The sequence below is a fragment of the Nerophis ophidion genome, linkage group LG09 (genome assembly GCF_033978795.1).
Source record: "Nerophis ophidion isolate RoL-2023_Sa linkage group LG09, RoL_Noph_v1.0, whole genome shotgun sequence".
NCBI classification, from domain to species: Eukaryota; Metazoa; Chordata; class Actinopteri; order Syngnathiformes; family Syngnathidae; genus Nerophis; species Nerophis ophidion.
The window spans coordinates 28712732-28736620 of NC_084619.1; the positions used below are offsets into that span (position 1 = coordinate 28712732).

The following is a 23889-nucleotide window of genomic DNA, read 5'->3' on the forward strand; positions in this document are numbered from 1 at the left end:
CTGTCAAATGGCTGGTCAGTAAAAACTGAACCCTCCTTTGTCCCCTCTTCTGGTCTTAACGATGTGTGCGTACGAATGTGTGTGTGTGTGTGCGTGTGTGTGCGTGTGTGTGTGTGCGTGTGTGCGTGTGTGTGCATGTCCACATCTCCCCACGTAACAAAAACTTCCCAATCCACGGTAGATAACGATGAAAATATCGAGAAAGGGCTTCCGTCTCTTCTTTCTTTTAGCTGAAATAAGCAGATATCACCCATTTCGTATCTGAATACAAATCCAAAAGATCCCTCCATCCCGTACGCTTCCAAGTCCCATTTCTCACGCAAAGACTCGGTCGGTGGCATCTAAATACGATTTAGAAACACTCGACTTTTTTGCGGAGCGTCAATGTAAGTTTTATTATTTTTATAAATCGACACAGGCGTTTCACTAATCATGACCGAATCGAACAAAGTCTTTAGGCTAACGTATAAAGCTCCAAATAATGACTACGCCTTACACCGCCCTTTTGTACCCCCTCCTCTGCGTGCGTGTGTGTGTGTGTGTGTGTGTGTGTGTGTGTGTGTGTGTGTGTGTGTGTGTGTGCGTGTATGAAGTGCGTGCGTGTCCACATCTCCACACGTAACATTCCCAGCCATCAATACATCGAAATCTGGAAGTTGTTTCAAACGATCGTAAACATTTAAACTGTCAAATGGATGGTCACATGCTGCTCAGATGACATTGCTTTCTTAAAAAACTGAACCCTCCTTTGTTCCCTCGTCAGGTCTTAACTCCACCCTCTTCCTGGTTTAACCACTCCCACCGCAGGTCTTAACTCTGCCCTCTTTCTGGTTAAAACTCCACCCTCTTCCTGGTTTAACCACTCCCACCGCAGGTCTTAACTCCACCCTCTTCCGGGTAAGCCACACCCACTTGACCTTGACATTTGACCCTGACCTTTGACTTTGACCTTTGACCTTGACCCCTCATAAATCATTTACCTTTGAACTTGACCCCTCATAAATCATTGACCTTTGACCTTGACCCCTCATAAATCATTGATTTATGACCCCCCATAAATCATTTTTTGACAGAAGGTATGGTCTTAATACTCTCTGACGTCGCAACAGCAATTCTTTTAGGCAAGTAAACAGTTTATCGGTGGATTGCACATGTGCAGGGTCTCTCTTCAGGATCCTAATCTGTGAGTGACCCAAAACAACTGAAGAAGAAGACTACAAAGAACGGCAGCAGTGTCGTCAAAACAATTTTGTTGCAGTCAAGAGTTCCCTTCTATTTTTTTCATGTCCACAGACATGGAAAGTGAAAAAGAAAAGAGACACTGCACGTGTGCTATGTACCACATTTCCAACTTCTGAATGGGGATTAGAGAAAATACACTTTAACAAATTCGGATAATGGATAACGATCATTTCCCTTTTTTTTTTATCAAACCAAAACCGGGAAAAATTGATTTTATGTTAAATATTTTTTCTATTTCAAATTAAAAGCGGATGGCCGTGATGTTCACTAACCTTATTTGATACCTGGAATAGTTTTTTATTATTTATTATCAATTCAGTATTTTGTTCAATCCAAGTTAGGCTGAGACTTAAATTGTAAATGGCTTTGCAGATACACTACACTTAGGTAAGGTCTAAGTTAATTGTGTCCTTTGCTGTGTTTTTGAAACTGCACCAATTTTTTTCAAATATTTTCTACCAACTTGGAAGTGTTTTGTCAACAGTATTATTTGTGATATGTACATTTTGAGAATGTGCTTATTCCACTTTGGCCAAAGTAAATTAAAGAAAATCTGAAGTTGTCCTTATTTTCAAATTATGGGATAAGATTTTCCTCCTTGCGGCCCCTGAGTTTAAGTGAGTTTGACACCCCGCATTTATGTATTAAAACATGTACAAACTTGATAACACAAGCAAAGCTGATCGACACTGCACTTTTTTGGAATTTTGCCTATTGTTCACAACCATTATGAAAGACATGACGACGGATATGTATATATATTTTTTCGTGCATTCTAAATATAAAATAAATGCGGTCAAAAGCAAGCTTAAAATGCAACCTAAGGGAGCCACTTTATTCGGCCTATTAAAACCTTAAAACAACATTCAACACATCCTTTGAGGTTTTTTATACATGATGTAAGTATTTATATAATGTAGTAACGGGCACATTTTAAAATAACATTTAATATTTACATATTTTGCCCTGCGATGAGCTGGATACTTAGGGACAAGCGATGGAAATTGGATGGATGGGATTTACGTATTTTAATGATTTTAAGCATATGCGGGGCATTAATTTAAAAAACGCATTACAACATTCTCTTTTTTTCTCTCCACTTGATCACTGATTACTACTCACTGGAGACTTAACGAGAGTCCACAAACATAATAAAACATCCCTTACTGTGCAATGTCTGCTGTCATTAAGATGCTGACTGATAGAATTTTGAGTTATTCCTGTTGAGATGACATAATTCTCTCGAAGAAAAGGGAGTGGAACAAAGCATTTTTTCATGGTATTCTCGCCATTTCCGAGCCTAAATTGGCTGTCAGAGTGTATCAATTCTTCAAATTAAGTCCTTGTCTTTCTACTTTCCAGGTGAGAAGAATTATTTATGATCTGCAATAAAGCTTGACGAACACGCATTTCCACGCATGCTTGTGTTCACGGCGCCGCTTTAAATAGTTTGTCTGCGTTAGCGCTTGTCATAACGATATTATTAATATTTGGTTAATATTCAATTCACAAAATGTAAATTAAGTATTTTGGATGTTTTTTATTGGGTTTTATGGGCGGAACATAGGACCTCCAAGTGCCTACGCTGTAGGCAGACTTTTATTTACGTTTATTCACTAGTTAGACTGCAATAAAACAAAATACAACCGTCGTCATGTCTTTCATACTGATTGTAAACGATAGGAAAAATTCCCCAAAAAGTGCAGTTACCATTTAAGTGAGCAAAAAAAGGAGCGCAATCCATTTAGTGTGTCCTAATATATGCTGATCATCACAACAATATACAATACTGGGATGAGAAAATGCAAATATAATTTTTTAGCGCGTGCAGTATGATTTATCAAGACTGAAAGTGTTCTGTGGCCACAAACTGCACCAGTTATCAATTGTACACACAGTTTTGATAGCTCACACTTAACACGCCCACTAATGGTGCGCAATTTTTTATTATACACACCCTATTTAGCGTGTGCTATTTGGATTTTAGTCAATCGGGCCCGTATAGTTCAATGAATGCCTCACAATGACCTGTGTCATTGAAAAACAACGCACTAGTTTGTCGGTTTTTGATCGTAAATCTGCTGAAGACTAAAACTTACAAAAACTGAATACAATTTTCCCATAAGAAATTTTGATATGTCTGCACACTAACTAGTTTTGATAAATGCAATGTTTGGCCATACAATAAAGGGGTAAACCGGTAAAGTTATGGCAAAAAATGTTCAACAACCAAATCATATAAAAAGTGGGGCTTACCAAAACCGGGGTAACTCAGTATTAGATTTGTAGCAGCGGAATCGTTTTTTGCTTTTTCAGCTATTGCAGTGAATGGCATTAGAATATCTAAATGCATGTAATGAAATGTCCCGTTCCTGCAAAAGTAAAATACGTACGTCTGTTTGACTGATTGTTCTGCCTCTGTCTGTAGACGAGTAGCAGAATAACAGGCATTGAAAGTAGAGCCAAGATGCAGGCTGCTATGGCCAAAGCGACAGGCACAGCCCCTGTGGATGGCGAAAATAGAATGTGAGTTACATATTAAGTAAATTAAAACAAAATTACAAATAAGTTGTTTTATGGGCTAGTTGCATACCTCCAGGTAGTGTAATATCTGTGAATGAGCATTCTTGAGTTCCATTTCTTCCTGTAAAGGGAAGACAAATATGTTCTAATGCATTGCATTGCAGAATAAATAGACATAATCCTTCAAATGAATGTAGAATTCAACCACAGAACTTAATGCACTGATATCACATAATACATCAGTTTACACAGTATCTAAATGCATTTGTAAACGTTTTAGAGTGATTAAATTTATTATAAAGTCAAACAATTTCTGTTTATGTGACGTCAGCTCACTTCCTGTTGTAGACACCTCTATCCTTGTCGTATTCCTCCATGTACACATCGATAACATAACTAAGAGAGCGCAGCCTGTAGCTTCAATGAGCTCAATTGAATCGTTTAGTTTCTTAGACAGCAAATTGTCTATACAAGTTAAGATCATTGGGGTATGAAATTTCTTAATGAGGAAAAATGTTACTATATTTTGTATTCATATTAGTATTTCAGATAGCTAGCGGGCTAGCGCGAGTTGGTCCGTGAGTTTATCAAAGTTTGGATTTCAATCACGGTATTCTGATCATTTTAATTCAAACTTGACAATGAGGAATAACAAGCTAAACATACTACACTACACATTGTAGGTGAATACAAAAAAGTGTAGCTAACCACTATGTTAAAGGTTCTGAAACAGGGGTGGCTGGATTGATACAAATATCGACAGTAATGACAAGTTAAAGGCATACTGAAACCCACTACTACCGACCACGCAGTCTGATAGTTTATACAGCAATGATGAAATCTTAACATTGCAACACATGCCAATACGGCCGGTTTAGTTTACTAAATTACAATTTTTACAAATTTTGCGCGGAGTTTCCTGTTGAAAACGTCGCGGAATGATGACGCGTGTTTGTGACGTTATTGGTTGGAGGGGACATATTAGCCCAGCACCACTTACGGCTAAAAGTAGTCTCTTTTCATCGCGCAATTACACAGTATTTTGGACATCTGTGTTGCTGAATCTTTTGCAATTTGTTCAATTAATAATGGAGACGTCAAATAAGAATTCTGTTGGTGGAAAGCTGTGGATTGCAGCTGCCTTTAGCAACCGAAAGACAGTCGGTGTTTCTTTGTTTGTTGTGAAACTTTAACACAGAGCGGTCAAGCGAACATTTTTCTCTACATCAACCAGCAAGTTTTTGGATAGGAAAATTGTGATATTAAGTCGGCTCTTACCGGAAACTTGAATGGATTACGCGACCTCATTCTGCAGCTCACAAAGGCAGCTGTGATCTTGGGTCAACGGCTTCTCTCAGAGACACTGGCGTTCACCGCAGCCAGCCAACTTTCAGGTATGACTTTATAATCTCACTAAAATACTATTAACACAATAAGCAGATAAAGGATTTTCCAGAATTATCCTAATAAATGTGTCTAATTACATCTGAAACGCTCTCAGTGCCACCGCCTGAAGCAGTCGCCCTTTCTTTTTTTTTTAGTGCTTCACTCTAATTTTCCTCATCCACGAATCTTTCATCCTCGCTCAAATTAATGGGGAAATTGTCGCTTTCTCGGTCCGAATTGCTCTTACTGCTGGTGGCTCACATTATAAACAATGTGAGGATGTGAGGAGCCCTCACACCGGTGACGTCACGCGTACATCGTCTGCTACTTCCGGTACAGGCAAGGCTTTTATATTAGCAACCAAAAGTTGCAAACTTTTTCTTCGATATTCTCTACTAAATCCTTTCAGCAAAAATATGGCAATATCGCGAAATGATCAAGAACGACACATAGAACAGACTTGCTATCCCCGTTTAGATAAGAAAATCGAATTTCAGTAGGCCTTTAATTATCAGTAGATACTACAGTAGATCAATGTTTTTTTACTATCAAAGTCATTTTTGTTATTGTTTACAATCTCAGGAAATACGTTTTAGACAAAAGATGACTTTTAAGTGTAAAAACCAAATGATTCAAATCAGAAACAACAGTAGTTTTTGGATATGCTTAGTTATTGTGCACTTTTGATTTTATTTTGCCTTAAAATAATGTATGTAATAAAAGGGAGTGATTAAAGTATTCAATTGATATCCTGTGTTTTTGACTGATTATAATTGTGATCAAAAATGTAATCAGTCATTATTGTTACAACAGAAAGTAAACATAAGAAACAATAGAATAATAGCTTTGACAAAAAAAACTACAACTGGTAATGATGTAATATGATGCTACATATGTTAGCACCTTTGTAACCCTTTTTGAAAAGGTTCTATTATTTACGTAGCCAATAATATATTGCGATATATATTGTTATCGCAAGAAGCTGATATATTGATAGCGGTATAGATTTTAGGACATATTGTCCATCCTTAGTGTTACAATAACATATTTTCCAATAACAAGAACGAATGTTAAAAGTGTGACACATGATGCACATCTGTGCTTCTATATTAACTATTGTAAAGAGTAAAGAACATTCACAGGGAATCTACCCGAGTAGTACAGGAGAGTTTGAAAAAACGAATTAGAGAAACCAATTGAAAACAATCCGTGATACTGGAGGCTCCACTGTAATACCATGTTCGTGGTGACATACTTACGTGGTGTCACGTGTAGTATCAAATGGGCGTGGGCACGCTGCACATGTTTGTGGTCCTGCTGAAGGTCAAGGACCATACAGCAGTAACGACCCTGGTCAGCGAAGGTCACATTCTGCATTACCATCCAGAAGTTGTTGTTTGAAGTTCCAAATTTCAACCCGGCTGGCACACTGTGGTTTCCATGCGTATGACCGTACGTCATGTGGCGTGGTCCCACCACTCGTGTGCAGTGTTGGTCAGTGTGTGGCGTGAAAAGCCAGGCATGCTTTAAGACGTCGGAGGGTGCCAAGGCAGTCCCTGTCTGAGCACACTCAGGTGTGAACGTTGCTCCTTCCGGACAGGTCCAGAAAAGGTGAGTCGTGGAAATACCCAATGAGGACAGGGACTGGAATGTCTTGCTGGTAACTGGAAGGATGAAGCAAACAAAGAAGAAATTAAAACCAAATTAGTAGTTGCAGCTGTTTTTTCCTTTCGACTACAGTATGTGCTGCTTGACTGTATAGTTCCCGTTACGAATTGGAGGAATGAGGAAATGATGTGATCCTTAACTTGCAAATGTTTAGGGACTATCAGACATGAATGAGAAAAACATGTGGACAGTTATCTTTAGTACTTTTATTGATTAAAGTGTACATGAAAATTTGAAACATGCCACCTTTACATCTTTATGTTTGCTCTGAGGATATAATTTAGACCCAAAATAGTTTCCACCAGTCAACACACAAATAATCACAATGCAAAACAAACAATAGCAGCTAGCATCTCCTGGGCATTACAAGACTTTAAAGTACAACACTTCATGCACTATTTCAGTGCATGACATGCTTCCTGGTTTTTGTGAGCATTGGGTCTGAACAGCTAGCTTCCTGTTCCGTATATTTGTGGTTGTACTGGCACTGGCTAAAATAGATCCACCAAACAATACACTGCTCTTTAAAAAATTAGGTACACTTTTTATTGACATCCAATGAACAAGCTGTGTCAAAGATTCTGCTTTTATTTAGGATGATATTGTACAGTTCAGTTTAACAGAGCTGGGTTCTAGTTTTCAGAGCTAAATGAGGTAGCCATAATACACGACTGCTATTATATCAAGGCCCTCTGAGAAGATCTATCAATTTATCTCATTTACTCACTTTTCTCACATTTAACTCCCGTTTTTTTTTTTAACATTTAAAACGTCTCTCACATTTAAGTCATTTTCATCAAATTTAAGTTTAAGTTAAATGTTGACTCTAAATGTATAATCTAAATGTTAATTCACAACTTAAATTTTGAATCTAAATGTGAGCGCTAAATGTTAAATCTAAACCTAAATCCATCCATCCATTTTCTACCGCTTATTCCTTTTGGGGACACAGGTGCCTATCTCAGCTACAATCGAGCGGAAGGCGGGGTACACCCCAGACAAGTCGCCACCTCATCAGAGGCCCAACACAGATAGACAGACAACATTCACACTCACTTTAACACACTTGGGCCAATTTAGTGTTGCCAATCAACCTATCCCCAGGTGCATGTCTTTGGAAGTGGGAGGAAACCGGAGTACCCGGAGGGAAACCACGCAATAACGGGGAGGACATGCAAACTCCACACGGAAAGATCCCGAGCCTGGGATTGAACCCTGACTACTCAGGACCTTCGTATTGTGAGGCAGACCCACTAACCCCTCTTCCACCGTGAAGCCCCTAAACCAGTGGTTCTTAACCTGGGTTCGATCGAACCCTAGGGGTTTGGTGAGTCGGCCTCAGGGCTTCGGCGGAGCCTTCACCACGGAAGTATAGACACATCCGATTTATCTTGTAAATAAAAACTTCTCCCTGTCGGCGTATTATGGATACCCCCAAACATCCATCCATCCGTCCATTTTTCTACCGCTTATTCCCTTTTGGGGTCGATTGTAGCTGAGATAGGCACCAGCTCCCCCCGCAACACCCAAACAATGTTCCCTCTAATTTTCCATCTGATAGGCAGGTTTTTTGATTGATTGATTGAAACTTTTACTAGCAAATTGCAAAGGAAGAGATTACATTATATGAAACAGTACAGTTTACACGGTACAGTACATATTCTGTACAATTGACCACTAAATGATAACACCAGAATAGGTTTTTCAACTTGATTAAGTCGGGGTCCATATTAATCAATTCATGGTAATGTGTGTAAGGTGTGTAATTTGTTGTGAAATCATCCACTGTGTTGATTTTGTTCTGTGAACAAGGTGATGTTCATGCACGGTTCATTTTGTGCACCAATAAAAAAAAAAAACATAAGTTTTTCTTGAATTTGAAAAACTTTTTTTTTCACTAAAGAAGGGTTCGGTGAATGCGCATATGAAACTGGTGGGGTTTGGTACCTCCAACAAGGTTAAAAACCACTGCCCTAAACCTAAATGTAAAATCTAAACCTAAATGTTGAATCTGAATCTAAATCTTAAACCTAAATGTGAGCGCTAAATGTTAAATCCAGGCTTATATGTTAAAGCAGTAACTTTTCAACCTTCATAAAATATTTGTATAACTTTTGGGATGATACATCGACTTACAACTAGTTGATTGACACCTCTGTCATGGACTCAGGGGGTCTGTATCACTTTTACTGGCACTTACCAACTTTGAGGGTGGGGTGGCAGGAACCCTCCTACACAGACAACTACAAATATGTTGCTTTACAGTATACATTATTCCCCCTTTCCCCATTTGAAATATTCATCTTTACACTTGGCGAGAGATTTAACACTTGGATTTAGATTTAATATTTACATTTAAGATTTAGATTTAAAATTTAGATTTAACATTTGCCATAGATTTAGATTCAACATTTATATTTACACTTAAGATTTAGATGTATTATTTATATTTATATTTACCATTTAGTGTTGGGTTTAATATTTAGTGCTTACATTTAGATTGAAAAGTAACATTTATGTTTAGATTCTATTTTTAATCATATTCAAGATTTAGATTTAGGTGTAACATTTAGAGCGGGGCTGTTCAACTACATAATAGAGACGGCTCCAGTTTCACATTGAAATGTGACTATGTTTCGTCAGAAAGTGCCTCTGCAGGTTATAATTCTTTGAGACTGCGTTTACTTAATTGCAAACTAAACACATCGGCTTCCACACTGCACTGTCAATAATTTCATTAATCTGCCCCCTGCCAATTTCAACACAAAACAAACTACATATCTTTATAAACAATACCTACTTCCAAATGTTTGACCATTTTTGGTGATGAAGTTACACGCTGGAATTTCTACCATTATTGCTGCTTGTCAGGATCAATGTGTCTGTCGCTTGAAAGGTCCACCAGGAAAAAATTATTCAAGCACTTGCTCGGAGCAAAACATTCATACTTGTTGTCCAGTCGTTGTCAAAAGTTAGATTTTTGCAATTGATTTATATTTTTTTCCAGGGTAAAATGAGTAGTCTTCTTCTACCTACCCCACTGCTGCTCCACTGTGACATATATGCCTCGTTGTTGCCCCCTCGTTGTGGCGAGAGTAAATGATAAAATAAATGGGTTTTACTTGTGTAGGGCTTTTCTACCTTCAAGGTGCTCAAAGCCCTTTGACACTACTTCCACATTTACCCATTCACACACTGATGGAGGGAGCTGCCATGCAAGGCGCTAACCAGCACCCATCAGGAGCAAGGGTGAAGTGTCTTCCTCAGGACACAACGGACGTGACGAGGTTGGTACTAGGTGGGGATTGAACCAGGGACCCTAGGGGTTGCGCACGGCCACTCTTCCACTGCGCCACGCCGTACCGCATACATGCTCAACCCTAGTTCCAATGGTTCGGCGGGTCAAATGTGGGCCGCCAATTGAATAGGCCTGATTTAGAGTCCACATTTAATTTAAACTTAAACGTGATGAAAATTAGCTAAATGTGAGAAAAGTGAGCTAAATGTGAAAAATATATGTGCTGGAAAAGTGTGACTGTACTTTTACACTTGGCACCCCATTAACAAACGCATGGCACTACAGAAAATACAATGGATTGCTGAAATCTAAATGAAAACCAATCTTTAAAATACCTAACACGTTAGTGTGCCATAAATTTGAATTTGTAAAAGTCGAAATTATCAAATGTGTCTTGTGTATAGAGTCAAAAATTTAGCATGTCCATAAATCATATCTGGTTTCCTGTACATTTTAGAGCAGAGGTTCTTAACCTTGTTGGAGGTACCGAACCCCACCAGTTTCATATGCGCATTCACCGTACTCTTCTTTAGTGAAAAAAAAAAAAAGTTTTTCAAATTCAAGAAAAACTTGCGTTTTTTTTATTGGTGCACAAAATGAACCGTGCATGAACATCACCTTATTCACAGAACAAAACCAACACAGTGCATGATTTCACAACAAATTACACACCTTACATACATTACCATGAATTGATTAACGTGAACCCCGACTTAAACAAGTTGAAAAACCTATTCGAGTGTTACCATTTAGTGGTCAATTGTACAGAATATGTACTGTACTGTGTAAACTGTACTGTTTCATATAATGTATTCTCTTCCTTTGTAATCTGCTAGTAAAAGCTTCACTCAATCAATCAAAAAACCTGCAAATCGGATGGAAAATTAGAGGGAACGTTGTTTGGGGGTATCCATAATACGCCGATAGGGAGAAGTTTTTATTTACAAGATAATTCGGATGTGTCTATACTTCCATGGTGGAGGCTCCGCCGAACCCCTGAGGCCGACTAACCGAACCCCTAGGGTTCGATCGAACCCAGGTTAAGAACCACTGTTTTAGAGTCCTTGCAAAAATGATTGATCCAAAAGTCAAATAATGATGCCAAACGCACACCAGCAGAGGAAGAGGAAGATGTCAATCCTGTGTCTATTTATTAAATAAACAGAAAAAATTAGGCGAGTTTGAAAAAGTGACAGGAGCAATACTGTAGTCCCAATGCTTATTAAGATGAAGCGGGATATAAAACCACTCAATGTTGCAGAGGTAAATGGGTTATACTTGTATAGCGCTTTGACACTATTTCAACGATCACCCATTCACACACACATTCGCACACTGACGGCGGGAGCAGCCGGGCAAGGTCTAACCACGACCCATCAGGAGCAAGTGTGAAGTGTCTTGCCCAAGGATACAACGGACGTAACGAGGATGGCGGAAGTCAGGGATCTAACGACAAACCCTCAAGTTGCTGGCACAGTCACTCCACTGTCCTCAAGAGAGATGAAAATATTGTAGTTCTAAAATGTTGTAAACTAGGAATAGGCGAGACGTGTGGTGAAAAAGAATAGCTGAACCATGACTGTAGGTCAACAAAAGTGTGACTCAAACCCTGTCAGCAGTACGAAGGCTTTGAAAGCTCTGGGAAAGACTGTTGGGGTTTGGCCTAGAAGTAAGAGTCAACAATTCAAAGACAGCGGTTTAAGTGAATAGCTCGAACAGACGCTGACTGCAATCATTTAGTTTGTCCTCACACCAGATATAAGTTGGGCGGGGCTGCACGAGAATGACTTGATATTTGCCTTGTGGCATGTGAGGTTCTTACAAAACATCTGGCAGGGCTTTTTGTTAGTTATTGGCGGTGTTGACCAGACACAAACTGCCAAGTTGAAATTCTACAAAGCAAGCATTTCCTGCCCACCAGTTGTGTTCAGAGTGTGGAATGTGAATCAATATGTGGGTATAGTAAGGGTAAGTCTCAAGAAAAGTAATTTTCCCTCATTGCAACGGCTCTTAAGTCTTTAAAACAAGGCTGTGTAAGCGTGTGTGTCTAAACACTGGGCTATTTTTAAATAAAATAAACTTTGGGTGGGATTGGATTCTGGTCTCCCCAACAATCACCACTGACCACTGCAGCGTGCGTTTGCTACGCTGCAGTGGTCAGTAAAAAATCTAGTCAACAAAAAAAAAATGTGTGCAGAGATTTTCATGCTCTGATAGTATATACAGTCCTGGAATCCAAATTCACTATGAGATGTTGCCTTGCAGCAACTGTTGTCACCACATCCTGTTCTTCACTGCAGCACAACCGCTAAGCATTGTACTACAAAGGGTACAATGAATTCCAGAAAACTACAAAGTTTAAAAATTTGGGGATAAGGCCTAAAATCTACATTGTGATATATATTCAGGCTTCTGCGATAAAAATATGCACCATGATATAATTCATGATAAAATAACCATTTTAAAAGGAGTTACAAAGCCTCCTAATTTGGCTGTTGACATAGGCAGTAACATATGTCATTTCCGGTTGTATTTTTTTCCTCAAAACTATTATTAATATCCATCCATCCATTTTCTACAGATTATTACCTTTGGGGTTGTGGGGGGCGCTGGTGCCTATCTCAGCTACAATCGGGCAGAAGGCGGGGTACACCCTGGACAAGTCGCCAGACAACATTCACACTCACATTCACACACTAGGGCCAATTTAGTGTTGCCAATCAACCTATCCCCAGGTGCATGTCTTTGGAAGTGGGAGGAAGCCGGAGTACCCAGAGGGAACCCACACATTCACGGGGAGGACATACAAACTCCACACAGAAAGATACAGTATACTTGCTATTTTATTGTTAATAAGTGATTACTTTCTGTTGTAGCACAGTTTTATCTACACTCCTATTAAAATGTAATAGGCACTTATTCTTATATTGTTTGGCTACTTTACATTAGTTCAACAACAGCAAATGTGTGTGTTGCTCCAATACCAAGTAGTTACCGGGGAAGTATAGATCATACTAATGCTGATACTGATGCCTTATATTTTCAAGATTATTGAATGATTCCACTTTTGATCACATTTTTAAGCAAACAAAAACACAGAATGACAGATATTTCCTACTATTGGCTTTGATTTAAACCCTTTGTTTTTTGCCCTTAAAGCCCTACTTTGTCCAGGGTTCACCTCTCCCTAGGTTTGTGAACGATAAAAAAAATATATGTATATATTTTTTTATGACAGGAAATATACTACCACTGTAGTATTGACCGTATACAAAGAATATACTTGGTCTCGTTACTACCAATATTTGTATCGATCCACCCACCTGTGTATTCATTCAAGAGCTTGAGCTTGCGGTTAGCGGTTCGCATATCCCCCTATGTACAATGTGTAGTGTAGCATGCTTAGCTATTCTTCATCCTCCAGGGATGATACTTGTAAGAAACAAAGTTTGTCACATGGAGGCGGTGTTTACTGACTATGGAGTGGCTTTGCACTGTGAAGGGACATTAGCCGCCAGCGGGAATGCTACATTACCTTGAAGACTCACATGTTGGCTTGTCTCTGCAAAATTTGCAGGACACAGCGAGAATGAGTAATTAACATGTATTATCAAGATAGAACAATACTAAATAAAAGCTTTATCATCAGCCAAAATTATATCATTTGTATTGTATACCTTCTGTATAGCGCAACCCTTATTTCCATGTAGGAAAAGTACAAAAAAATGCATCTCAAATAAGGTCAAACTCAGTTGGCAGTAATCTTGACCTGATCTTGCCCAAGAAAAGTAATACTAAGCGTCACAATGTGTTTTGCATGAAAATTGGTGTATATACAGTTACTCCTATATTCAAACTTATTCAACTCTCGTTGTGAAATATTCAGAAAAATCCTTAATTTATTGAATACACCTGCTCAGTGGGCTTTGTGGTTAGAGTGTCCGCCCTGAAATCTGGTCGTGAGTTCAAACCCCAGCCGAGTCATACCAAAGACTATAAAAATAGGACTCATAACCTCCCTGCTTGGCACTCAGCATCAAGGGTTGGAATTGGGGGTTAAATCACCAATATGATTCCCGAACGGAGCCACCACTGCTACTCACTGCTCCCCTCACCTACCAGGGGGTTGAACAAGGGGATGGATCAAACGCAGAGAGGCATTTCACCACACCTAATGTGTGTGTGACTATCAGTGGTACTTTAACTTATAATATGTTTGAGTGCAACTGTTTACTGTACCATGCAAAAGAGTTGCTATAGCAGTACTATAATAACCATCCATCCATCCATCATCTTCCGCTTATCCGAGGTCGGGTCACGGGGGCAGCAGCCTAAGCAGGGAAGCCCAGACTTCCCTATCTCCAGCCACTTCGTCTAGCTCTTCCCGGGGGATCCCGAGGCGTTCCCAGGCCAGCCGGGAGACATAGTCTTCCCAACGTGTCCTGGGTCTTCCCCGTGGCCTCCTACCAGCTGGACGTGCCCTAAACACCTCCCTAGGGAGGCGTTCGGGTGGCATCCTGACCAGATGCCCGAACCACCTCATCTGGCTCCTCTCGATGTGGAGGAGCAGCGGCTTTACTTTGAGTTTCTCCTGGATGGCAGAGCTTCTCACCCTATCTCTAAGGGAGAGACCCGCCACACGGCGGAGGAAACTCATTTCGGCCGCTTGTACCCGTGATCTTATCCTTTCGGTCATGACCCAAAGCTCATGACCATAGGTGAGGATGGGAACATAGATCGACCGGTAAATTGAGAGCTTTGCCTTCCGGCTCAGCTCCTTCTTCACCACAACGGATCGATACAACGTCCGCATTACTGAAGACGCTGCACCGATCCGCCTGTCATTCTCACGATCCACTCTTCCCCCACTCGTGAACAAGACTCCTAGGTACTTGAACTCCTCCACTTGGGGCAGGGTCTCCTCCCCAACCCAGAGATGGCACTCCACCCTTTTCCCGGCGAGAACCATGGACTCGGACTTGGAGGTGCTGATTCTCATTTCGGTCGCTTCACACTCGGCTGCGAACCGATCCAGTGAGAGCTGAAGATCCCGGCCAGATGAAGCCATCAGGACTACATCATCTGCAAAAAGCAGAGACCTAATCCCGTGGCCACCAAACCGGATCCCCTCAACGCCTTGGCTGCGCCTAGAAATTCTGTCCATAAAAGTTATGAACAGAATCGGTGACAAAGGACAGCCTTGGCGGAGTCCAACCCTCACTGGAAACGTGTCCGACTTACTGCCAGCAATGCGGACCAAGCTCTGACACTGATCATACAGGGAGCGGACTGCCACAATAAGACAGTCCGGTACCCCATACTCTCTGAGCACTCCCCACAGGACTTCCCGAGGGACACGGTCGAATGCCTTCTCCAAGTCCATAAAGCACATGTAGACTGGTTGGGCAAACTCCCATGCACCCTCAAAAACCCTGCCGAGAGTATAGAGCTGGTCCACAGTTCCACGACCAGGACGAAAACCACACTGTTTCTCCTGAATCCGAGGTTCGACTATCCGGCGAGGCCTCCTCTCCAGTACACCTGAATAAACCTTACCGGGAAGGCTGAGGAGTGTGATCCCACAATAGTTGGAACACACCCTCCGGTCTCCCTTCTTAAAGAGAGGGACCACCACCCCGGTCTGCCAATCCAGAGGTACCGCCCCCGATGTCCACGCGATGCTGCAGAGTCTTGTCAACCAAGACAGCCCCACAGCATCCAGAGCCTTAAGGAACTCCGGGCGGATCTCATCCACCCCCGGGGCCTTGCCGCCGAGGAGCTTTTTAACTACCTCAGCGACCTCAGCCCCAGAAATAGGAGAGTCCACCACAGATTCCCCAGGCACCGCTTCCTCAAAGGAAGACGTGTTGGTGGGATTGAGGAGGTCTTCGAAGTATTCCCTCCACCGATCCACAACATCCGCAGTCGAAGTCAGCAGAACACCATCCGCACCATACACGGTGTTGATAGTGCACTGCTTCCCCTTCCTGAGACGGCGTATGGTGGTCCAGAATCGCTTCGAAGCCGTCCGGAAGTCGTTTTCCATGGCTTCCCCGAACTCTTCCCATGTCCGAGTTTTTGCCTCCGCGACCGCTAAAGCTGCACACCGCTTGGCCCGTCAGTACCCGTCCACTGCCTCCGGAGTCCTATGAGCCAAAAGAACCCGATAGGACTCCTTCTTCAGCTTGACGGCATCCTTCACTGCTGGTGTCCACCAACGGGTTCTGGGATTACCGCCACGACAGGCACCAACAACCTTGCGGCCACAGCTCCAATCAGCCGCCTCGACAATAGAGGTTCGGAACATGGTCCACTCGGACTCAATGTCCCGCACCTCCCTCGTGACATGTTCAAAGTTCTCCCGGAGGTGTGAATTGAAACTCTCTCTGACAGGAGACTCTGCCAGACGTTCCCAGCAGACCCTCACAATGCGTTTGGGCCTGCCAGGTCTGTCCGGCATCCTCCCCCACCATCGCAGCCAACTCACCACCAGGTGGTGATCTGTAGAAAGCTCCGCCCCTCTCCGCCCCTAGGAGCTATGTTGTCTGGGGGCTTTCATGCCCCCTGGTAGGGTCTCCCAAGACAAACAGGTCCTAGGTGAGTGATCAGACAAAGAGCAGCTCAAAGACTTCTATGGAATTACAACAAAATGAACTCAGATTTCCCTCGCCCGGACGCGGGTCACCAGGGCCCCGCTCTGGAGCCAGGCCCGGAGTTGGGGCACGATGGCGAGCGCCTGGTGGCCGGGCCTGTCCCCATGGGGCCCGGCCGGGCACAGCCCGAAGAGGAAACGTGGGTCATCCCTCCAATGGGCTCACCACTCATAAGAGGGGCCATAGAGGTCGGGTGCATTGTGAGCTGGGCGGCAGCCGAAGGCAGGGCACTTGGCGGTCCGATCCTCGGCTACAGAAGCTAGCTCTTGGGACTATAATAACCATTCATCATCAATCAATCAATCAATGTTTATTTATTTAGCCCCAAATCACAAATGTCTCAAAGGACTGCACAAATCTTTACGACTACAACATCCACGGAAGAACCCACAAAAGGGCAAGGAAAACTCACACCCAGTGGGCAGGGAGAATTCACATCCAGTGGGACGCCAGTGACAATGCTGACTATGAGAAACCTTGGAGAGGACCTCAGATGTGGGCAACCCCCCTCATAACTAAAATATAAGACATACTGTACTCCAAGGCCAAAGTGTCAGCAAAGGTGGGAAATAAAGTTAGAGAGTGCTGTATTTGTTTGATCTATTTGTCAGTTAACAATATTAGTATTTTCTGGTTGATTGAGAATAAGGAACATAGGGGGCTGTGCCATTAAGACTATGCTGGTTGGGCCGTTACATAAATGACAATATTACTGAAACTATGGAAATAAATTACTGTATAAACCCCAAAAATGTCAAAAGAGAAACTTCCACAGCATGATGATGGGCAGGCCATTTAACAGACAATGTGGGAGAGTAAAAGTGAGCAAATAACATAAGTAAAACAAATGTTCACAAATACAAAATTAAATTTCTTCTGTCACTTCTTTTTGTGTGTTTTTATTTGGCCTTCATTTTTGAGTCTCCCAAATTGTTAAATAACCCAAAAAAAGTCACTAGATACACTATATTGCCAAAAGTATTTGGCCACTTGCCTTGACTCACATATGAACATGAAGTGCCAACCCATTTCCCAACCCATGGGGTTCAATATGATGTCAGTCCAGTGAGTCCACCTTTTGCAGCTATTACAGCTTCAACTCCTCTGGGAAGACTGGCCACACGGTTGCGAATTTATAGGAATTTTCGACCATTCTTCCAAAAGCGCATTGGTGAGGTCACACACTGATGTTGTTTGAGAAGGCCTGGCTCTCAGTCTCCATTTTAATTCATCCCAAAAGAGGTTATATTGGGTTCGAGTCAGGACTCTGTGAAGGCCAGTCAAGGTCATCCACACCAGACTCTGTCATCCATGTATTTACGTACTGGTGCACAGTCATGTTGGAAGAAGAAGGGACCCGGTCCAAACTGCTCCCACAAGGTTGGGAGCATGGAATTGTCCAAAAATGTTTTGGTATCGAGAGGAGCCTGATGAGGTAGTTCGGGCATCTGGTCAGGATGCCACCCAAACGCCTCCCTAGGGAGATGTTTAGGGCATGTCCAAACGGTAGGAGGCCACGGGGAAGACCCAGGACACGCTGGGAAGAGTATGTCTCCAGGCTGGCCTGGGAACGCCTCGGAATCCCCCGGGAGGAACTGGACGAAGTGGCTGGGAAGCGGGAAGCCGACAGTTGACTTTATAATATTTAGGAGCAAGGATATTTCTCGACTGTATTTGTTGCACAGGTGGCATCCTATGATAGTTTCACGCTGGAAATCACTGAGCTCCTGAGAGCGGCCCATTCTTTCAAAAATGTTTGTAGAAACAGTTTCCTTGCCTAAGTGTTTACTAATTAGGACACCTGATTCTGATCATTTGGATGGGTGGACCCTACCCCCACACCCCAACCCGTTTCTTTGTGAGGATTATGGTCATTCTTCATCTAAATGGGAATATATGAACATCCTAGCAGACTGCATCCCAATGACAGCAGACATTGTACAGTAAATGATGTTTTATCATGTTTGTTGGCCCTTTTGATGTCTGCAGTGAGTGATAATAAATAATGAAAAAAAAAAAACTAATGTGATTAGGGATGTCCGATAATGGCTTTTTTGCTGATATCCGATATTCCGATATTGTCCAACTCTTAATTACCGATACGGATATCAACCGATACAGTTATATAGAGTCGTAGAAATAACACATTATTATGCCTAATGTTGTTGTGATTTCCCACTGGATGCATTCAACAATTTAACAAGGTTTTCCAAAATAAATCAACTCAAATTATGGAAAAAAATGCTAACAGGGCACTGCCGTATTTATTATTGAAGTCACAAAGTGCATTATTTTTTTGACATGCCACAAAACAGCAGCTTGGAATTTGGGACACACTCTCCCTAAGAGAGCACATGGAGGTTGAGTTAGGTGGGGTTGAGGTGGGGAGAGTAGCGGGGGGTGTATATTGTAGCGTCCTGGAAGAGTTAGTACTGCATGGGGTTCTGGGTATTTGTTCTGTTGTGTTTATGTTGTGTTACGGTGTGGATGTTCTCCCAAAATGTGTTTGTCATTCTTGTTTTTTGTGGGTTCACAGTTTGGCGCATATCTGTACCTGTGTTAAAGTTGTTTATATGGCCACTCTCAGTGTGACCTGTATGGCTGTTGACCAAGTATGTCTTGCATTCACTTGTGTGTGTGAAAAGCTGTAGATAATATGTGACTGGGCCGGCACGCAAAGGCAGTTCCTTTAAGGTATATTGGCGCTCTGTACTTCACCCTACATCCGTGTGCACAGCAGCGTCTTAAAAAGGCATAAATTTGACTTTTTGAAACCGATACCGATAATTTAGAAACCAATACCGATAATTTCCTATATTAAACTTTAAAGGGTTAGTGTGTCTGCCTCACAATACGAAGTTCCTGCCGTCCTGGGTTCAAATCCAGGCTCGGGATCTTTCTGTGTGGAGTTTGCATGTTCACCCCGTGAATGCGTGGGTTCCCTCCGGGTACTCCGGCTTCCTCCCACTTCCAAAAACATGCACCTGCGGATAGGTTGATTGGCAACACTACAATTGGCCCTAGTGTGTGAATGTGAGTGTGAATGTTGCCTGTGTATCTGTGTTGGCCCTGCGATGAGGTGGCGACTTGTCCAGGGTGTACCCCGCCTTCCGCACGATTGTAGCTGAGATAGGCGCCAGCGCCCCCCGCGACCCCAAAAGGGAATAAGCGGTAGAAATGGATGGATGGATGGAAATTTTAAAGCATTTATCGGTTGATAATATCATCAGTCCGATATTATCGGACATCTGTAGTTGTGATAAGTTTTTTAAATTAATGCGCTGCGTATGCTTAAAATTTCAAAAATACAGAAACATTAAATGTTAAAATAAATGTGCCTGTTACTACATTACATATGGTACATAAAACCTTAAGGGAGTTATTAGGATGTTTATTAAGGGCTTAAGAGGCGGAACTGTGCGGCTTCCCTAGGCTCCATTGTAAGCAAACTTTTGATCACATTTATTTGATATTTAGAAACCAAAAACATTTTTAACTAACATTCATCATCATGTTACTCATACGTGTGGGAACATTCGCCAAAATTCCCAAAAAAAGTTCAGTTCCCCTTTAAGGATAAAGACACTTAATTGAACACAAACGTAGACTTACAAATTGGTGTTTGGCATCACTGGCTTTTTGGTTTCACATCAAGGATATTTTCCGGGTGACAGTTCATCAAGTAGCCTATTACTAGTATTCCTCGGTGTGTAGTATTTTTTTTGCATGTCCATGCTTCCCCAAGGATTTATCCCAAAAGTAAAAAACTGCTTGTCTGTTCATTCTTCAGACCAACAAGAGACTCCAACATCATGTTTTCTCCTCTATCGTTTTTGTGTTCAACGTAAAACAAAAATGTGTCCATACTTCTGATTTAAACTTTGCAGGAAGTTCTCCGCTCCGCTCACGGGCACTGTGTAAGCTATTATGGGAGTATAGTTTACTTCCCAGACCAGCCAATTTATTAGCGCCAGAAAAAAATTACATTGACAGGAATACTCACAAGTTTTTGTTTAATATCATGGCATGCGGCATTATTGTTATCATTTTAAAATTGATATACCGCAATATTTTTACGATACCGTTAGCGAAGAAGTCTCTAAGTTGGCAACACATGCTTTGACAGGCCAGATGCCTAAGACAAGACCTTTTTCCTGGGCCATGTCTAGCTTTTTCCTGACTTCCTTAAAATGCAACAGAAATATGCATTGCGTTGTTTTAAGAGGATCTTTAAATATAGCATATAAATACCATAAATTTAAAGACTACAACAAATGTTTTATGAGAATTACAGTATAGTGAATAGAACAGCAGATATGTTAGATGTGGGTGTGCCTAGATTTGAGGAGTGGACATCCTTCCTGAGTCGTAACGCTGCACAAACAAGACCACCCCCCTCCCGCCCCATGACTTCTTTGCTATTAACAACTAAATCACACAGGACTACAGCTGCTGCTTTTCATCTGGAGAACATGTCAAGCAGGTTGCATGTAAACCCACACCCTACTCAATGGACTAATGCAAGAGTTTTCCATCTGCTGTCAAAGAAGACGTGCTGTTGTCCCGAGAGTATGGTCTTAGCATACTTAATAATCTTTATCACGACTATCCAGTTGTGTAATGATTGCGGCTCAATTTAAACATGATTACGGATGTAGAAGTATTTTTTTGTCAGTCAGTAGTATTTGTTGTTGGTTTCGACTCGACTGCGTGTATGTATGTAGCAAAATGTTTAAATGTGAATCTCAAGGTACATGGGAACAGTGACCTCTGCCCCGTTCATTGTGTGCAGGAGGTAATAGGAAGCCCATGGAAGGTGATTAAAGTGAATCTTGCCCCCGTGGCTGTTCCTGTCACTGTAGAGACACAATAGGAGGGGAAGACCTTGTCCACTCTTGTTTCACACCCACCCAGCCTTCCTCTTTGCCCCCTTTTGCCCTGCTTTCTTTAGCACACTATATTTTGCTCTAAAATGTAATTTACATATAAGTATACAGTACTTTTGTGTTTATGGGGAGCTAAAATTGTGGTTGCCAGCTACAGGTCATCAATTGAATTTAGAGGACAAAAATATAAAAATTCCCTATAGTCTAATATTGATTTTGAAAATGTTAGGTATAAGTATCAGCATCGGTATGGTCAATACTGTCTGGAATTGGATCGATACCCAAATTTGTAAAATCGCCCAAAACGAATAGTAGGCAAACAGCAGAAGTAGTGCATTTTAAAATAATGTTATATAGAGCCACGAGAGTAACCAGCGACGAAGAGACAATTAGCAAGTCAATTAATAACAGTTTCGAGAAAATAATACGACTGGAAAAAATGCAATGTTACTGCCCAAGGATGTAACAATAAACAGTATTAATGGTAACTGCGGTAAAACCCCAAACGGTTAATAATATCATTTTAAATTAAAATTATTGAAAAACCACGATTGATAACTGCACTTTGATAAATTCACGTATTGACTGACGCGAGCTGCTTTGCTTGAATGTTAGCATGAAAACAAGACACATCAATGTCTATACAGTATAAACACATTTCTGTTTGAGCGGATAAGCTATTCAATTGCGCACCCTGAACTTACAAGCTGTGCTCTCTTAGAACAGAGTGATTGTTCTCTACAAGATGGAGGTGCAATAAATAGTAAATACAAGTAAAATATTTTAGTTGTTACGCACTTTTCATTTAAAAACATCTTAAAATCTGTAAAGCCAATATTTAAAACAAAAAAAGCTTACCCATTAAAAAAGAAAAAATACTAAAATTAAAAACACCTTCTGTGAAGCATAACAAACACAAAACATGCAAAATACTAAGTTATCTAAAAGTGTGTATTTATTTTAGTTTAAAAAAAAAAGATGAGTGTGTGTACTTTTTGAGCACATAAACAATACTGCAATTCTATTGATAACCGTAGTAATTTAAATCACGATAACTGTAATATGATTTTTTTATATCATTACAGTAACAAAATTGGTGGCCTTTTATGTAACCAGTTTTGAAATGGATAGGTTATCATTTACATACCATATAACATCGTAACATATTATTGTTATCGCAGGAGGCTGCACTATAAGTTGCGATATATATTTTAGGCCATATCGCCCATTCCTAATTTCTAACTTCATTCATAGGTGTGGTTGGGTGTTGTTTCCCCCAGTACCAGTCATACTGGTCGTTCACTAGAATCGGCCTTTCTTTCAGTTTGAAACTTCTTTTTTTTTTTTTTGTACTTTTATCCATCAGACATCTGTGTTTTTCCTCTATTGTAAGCCTAATTTCCTCTGCTAGTCTCTGGTCTCAGGATACTGATAGTCCCTCAGGGTACAGAAACAGTCCCTCTTTTGTTATTTGCCTGAATACCACCTGTTTAGGACACATTGCTTCTGACAGCTTTCTTTCTTACAACAAGGCTTCTCCTCTTAGGGATGCAATGGCAGTCAGTAAAATACCAGACCGTCTGCCGTGCACGGGACAATACGCTTTATGGGCCACTAGTCCTAAACAGATATTCGATAAGTCAATTAACTGACGATAAATAAAACTTGAAGTAGGTAAATCGCCATTTTCATACTTCAAGAACATTCACGATTTTTGGCGCTATTGAAAAGAAGGGTGTGAAGCTTGTCCTAATTAAGTGTCTTTGACTCCTTGTGCAGCGACGCGGGGCCGCTGGCCTGCTAGCATTACACAGTGCATTTGGTGAGCATGTAGCAGCTAACATGGACAAAATTATCACAAAACCAAATATAACCACACTAATGTGAGAATATTTCAGTTTAAACCTTTGTAACGAGATGAGGGTTATCAACACAGAGAAGCCATCTCACCAATTCTGCGTGAGTACCACAATGCCCAATTGGAACACATGCACTTAACAGTTCGCAATCACTTCGCGTTTGGTAAACAAGCCAGGTCAGAGTTGTAAACAACACAGTGCAAAATAGTGTGTTCTCACAAAAAGTTTGGTTAAATACACTGAACAAAATACATAAACTTGTACTATAGACACTTTCTTGTCACTCCTTGCAAAGAATCAACCGCAAGACAACAAGCGCAACCAAACTTGATAGATCGATTTTTTTTATTGTTAATAAAGTAATTGCGACAGTT

At 41.2% G+C, this 23889-nt stretch overlaps 2 protein-coding genes across 3 annotated transcripts in view; one reads left to right on the forward strand and one right to left on the reverse strand.

Moving 5' to 3' along the window:
* Window positions 1-23889, forward strand: part of cdh23 (cadherin-related 23) — a 619519-nt gene that overhangs the window by 530374 nt on the left and 65256 nt on the right. The gene's annotated exons all lie outside the window — the stretch shown is intronic.
* Window positions 1-23889, reverse strand: part of vsir (V-set immunoregulatory receptor) — a 55867-nt gene that overhangs the window by 25439 nt on the left and 6539 nt on the right. Inside the window, exons 2-4 of the mRNA XM_061910728.1 lie at window positions 6411-6815; window positions 3836-3886; window positions 3636-3746 (exon numbers count right to left, since the gene is read on the reverse strand). Coding sequence (XP_061766712.1) covers window positions 3636-3746; window positions 3836-3886; window positions 6411-6815 — 567 coding nt within the window. The remainder of the gene's footprint in view (window positions 1-3635; window positions 3747-3835; window positions 3887-6410; window positions 6816-23889) is intronic.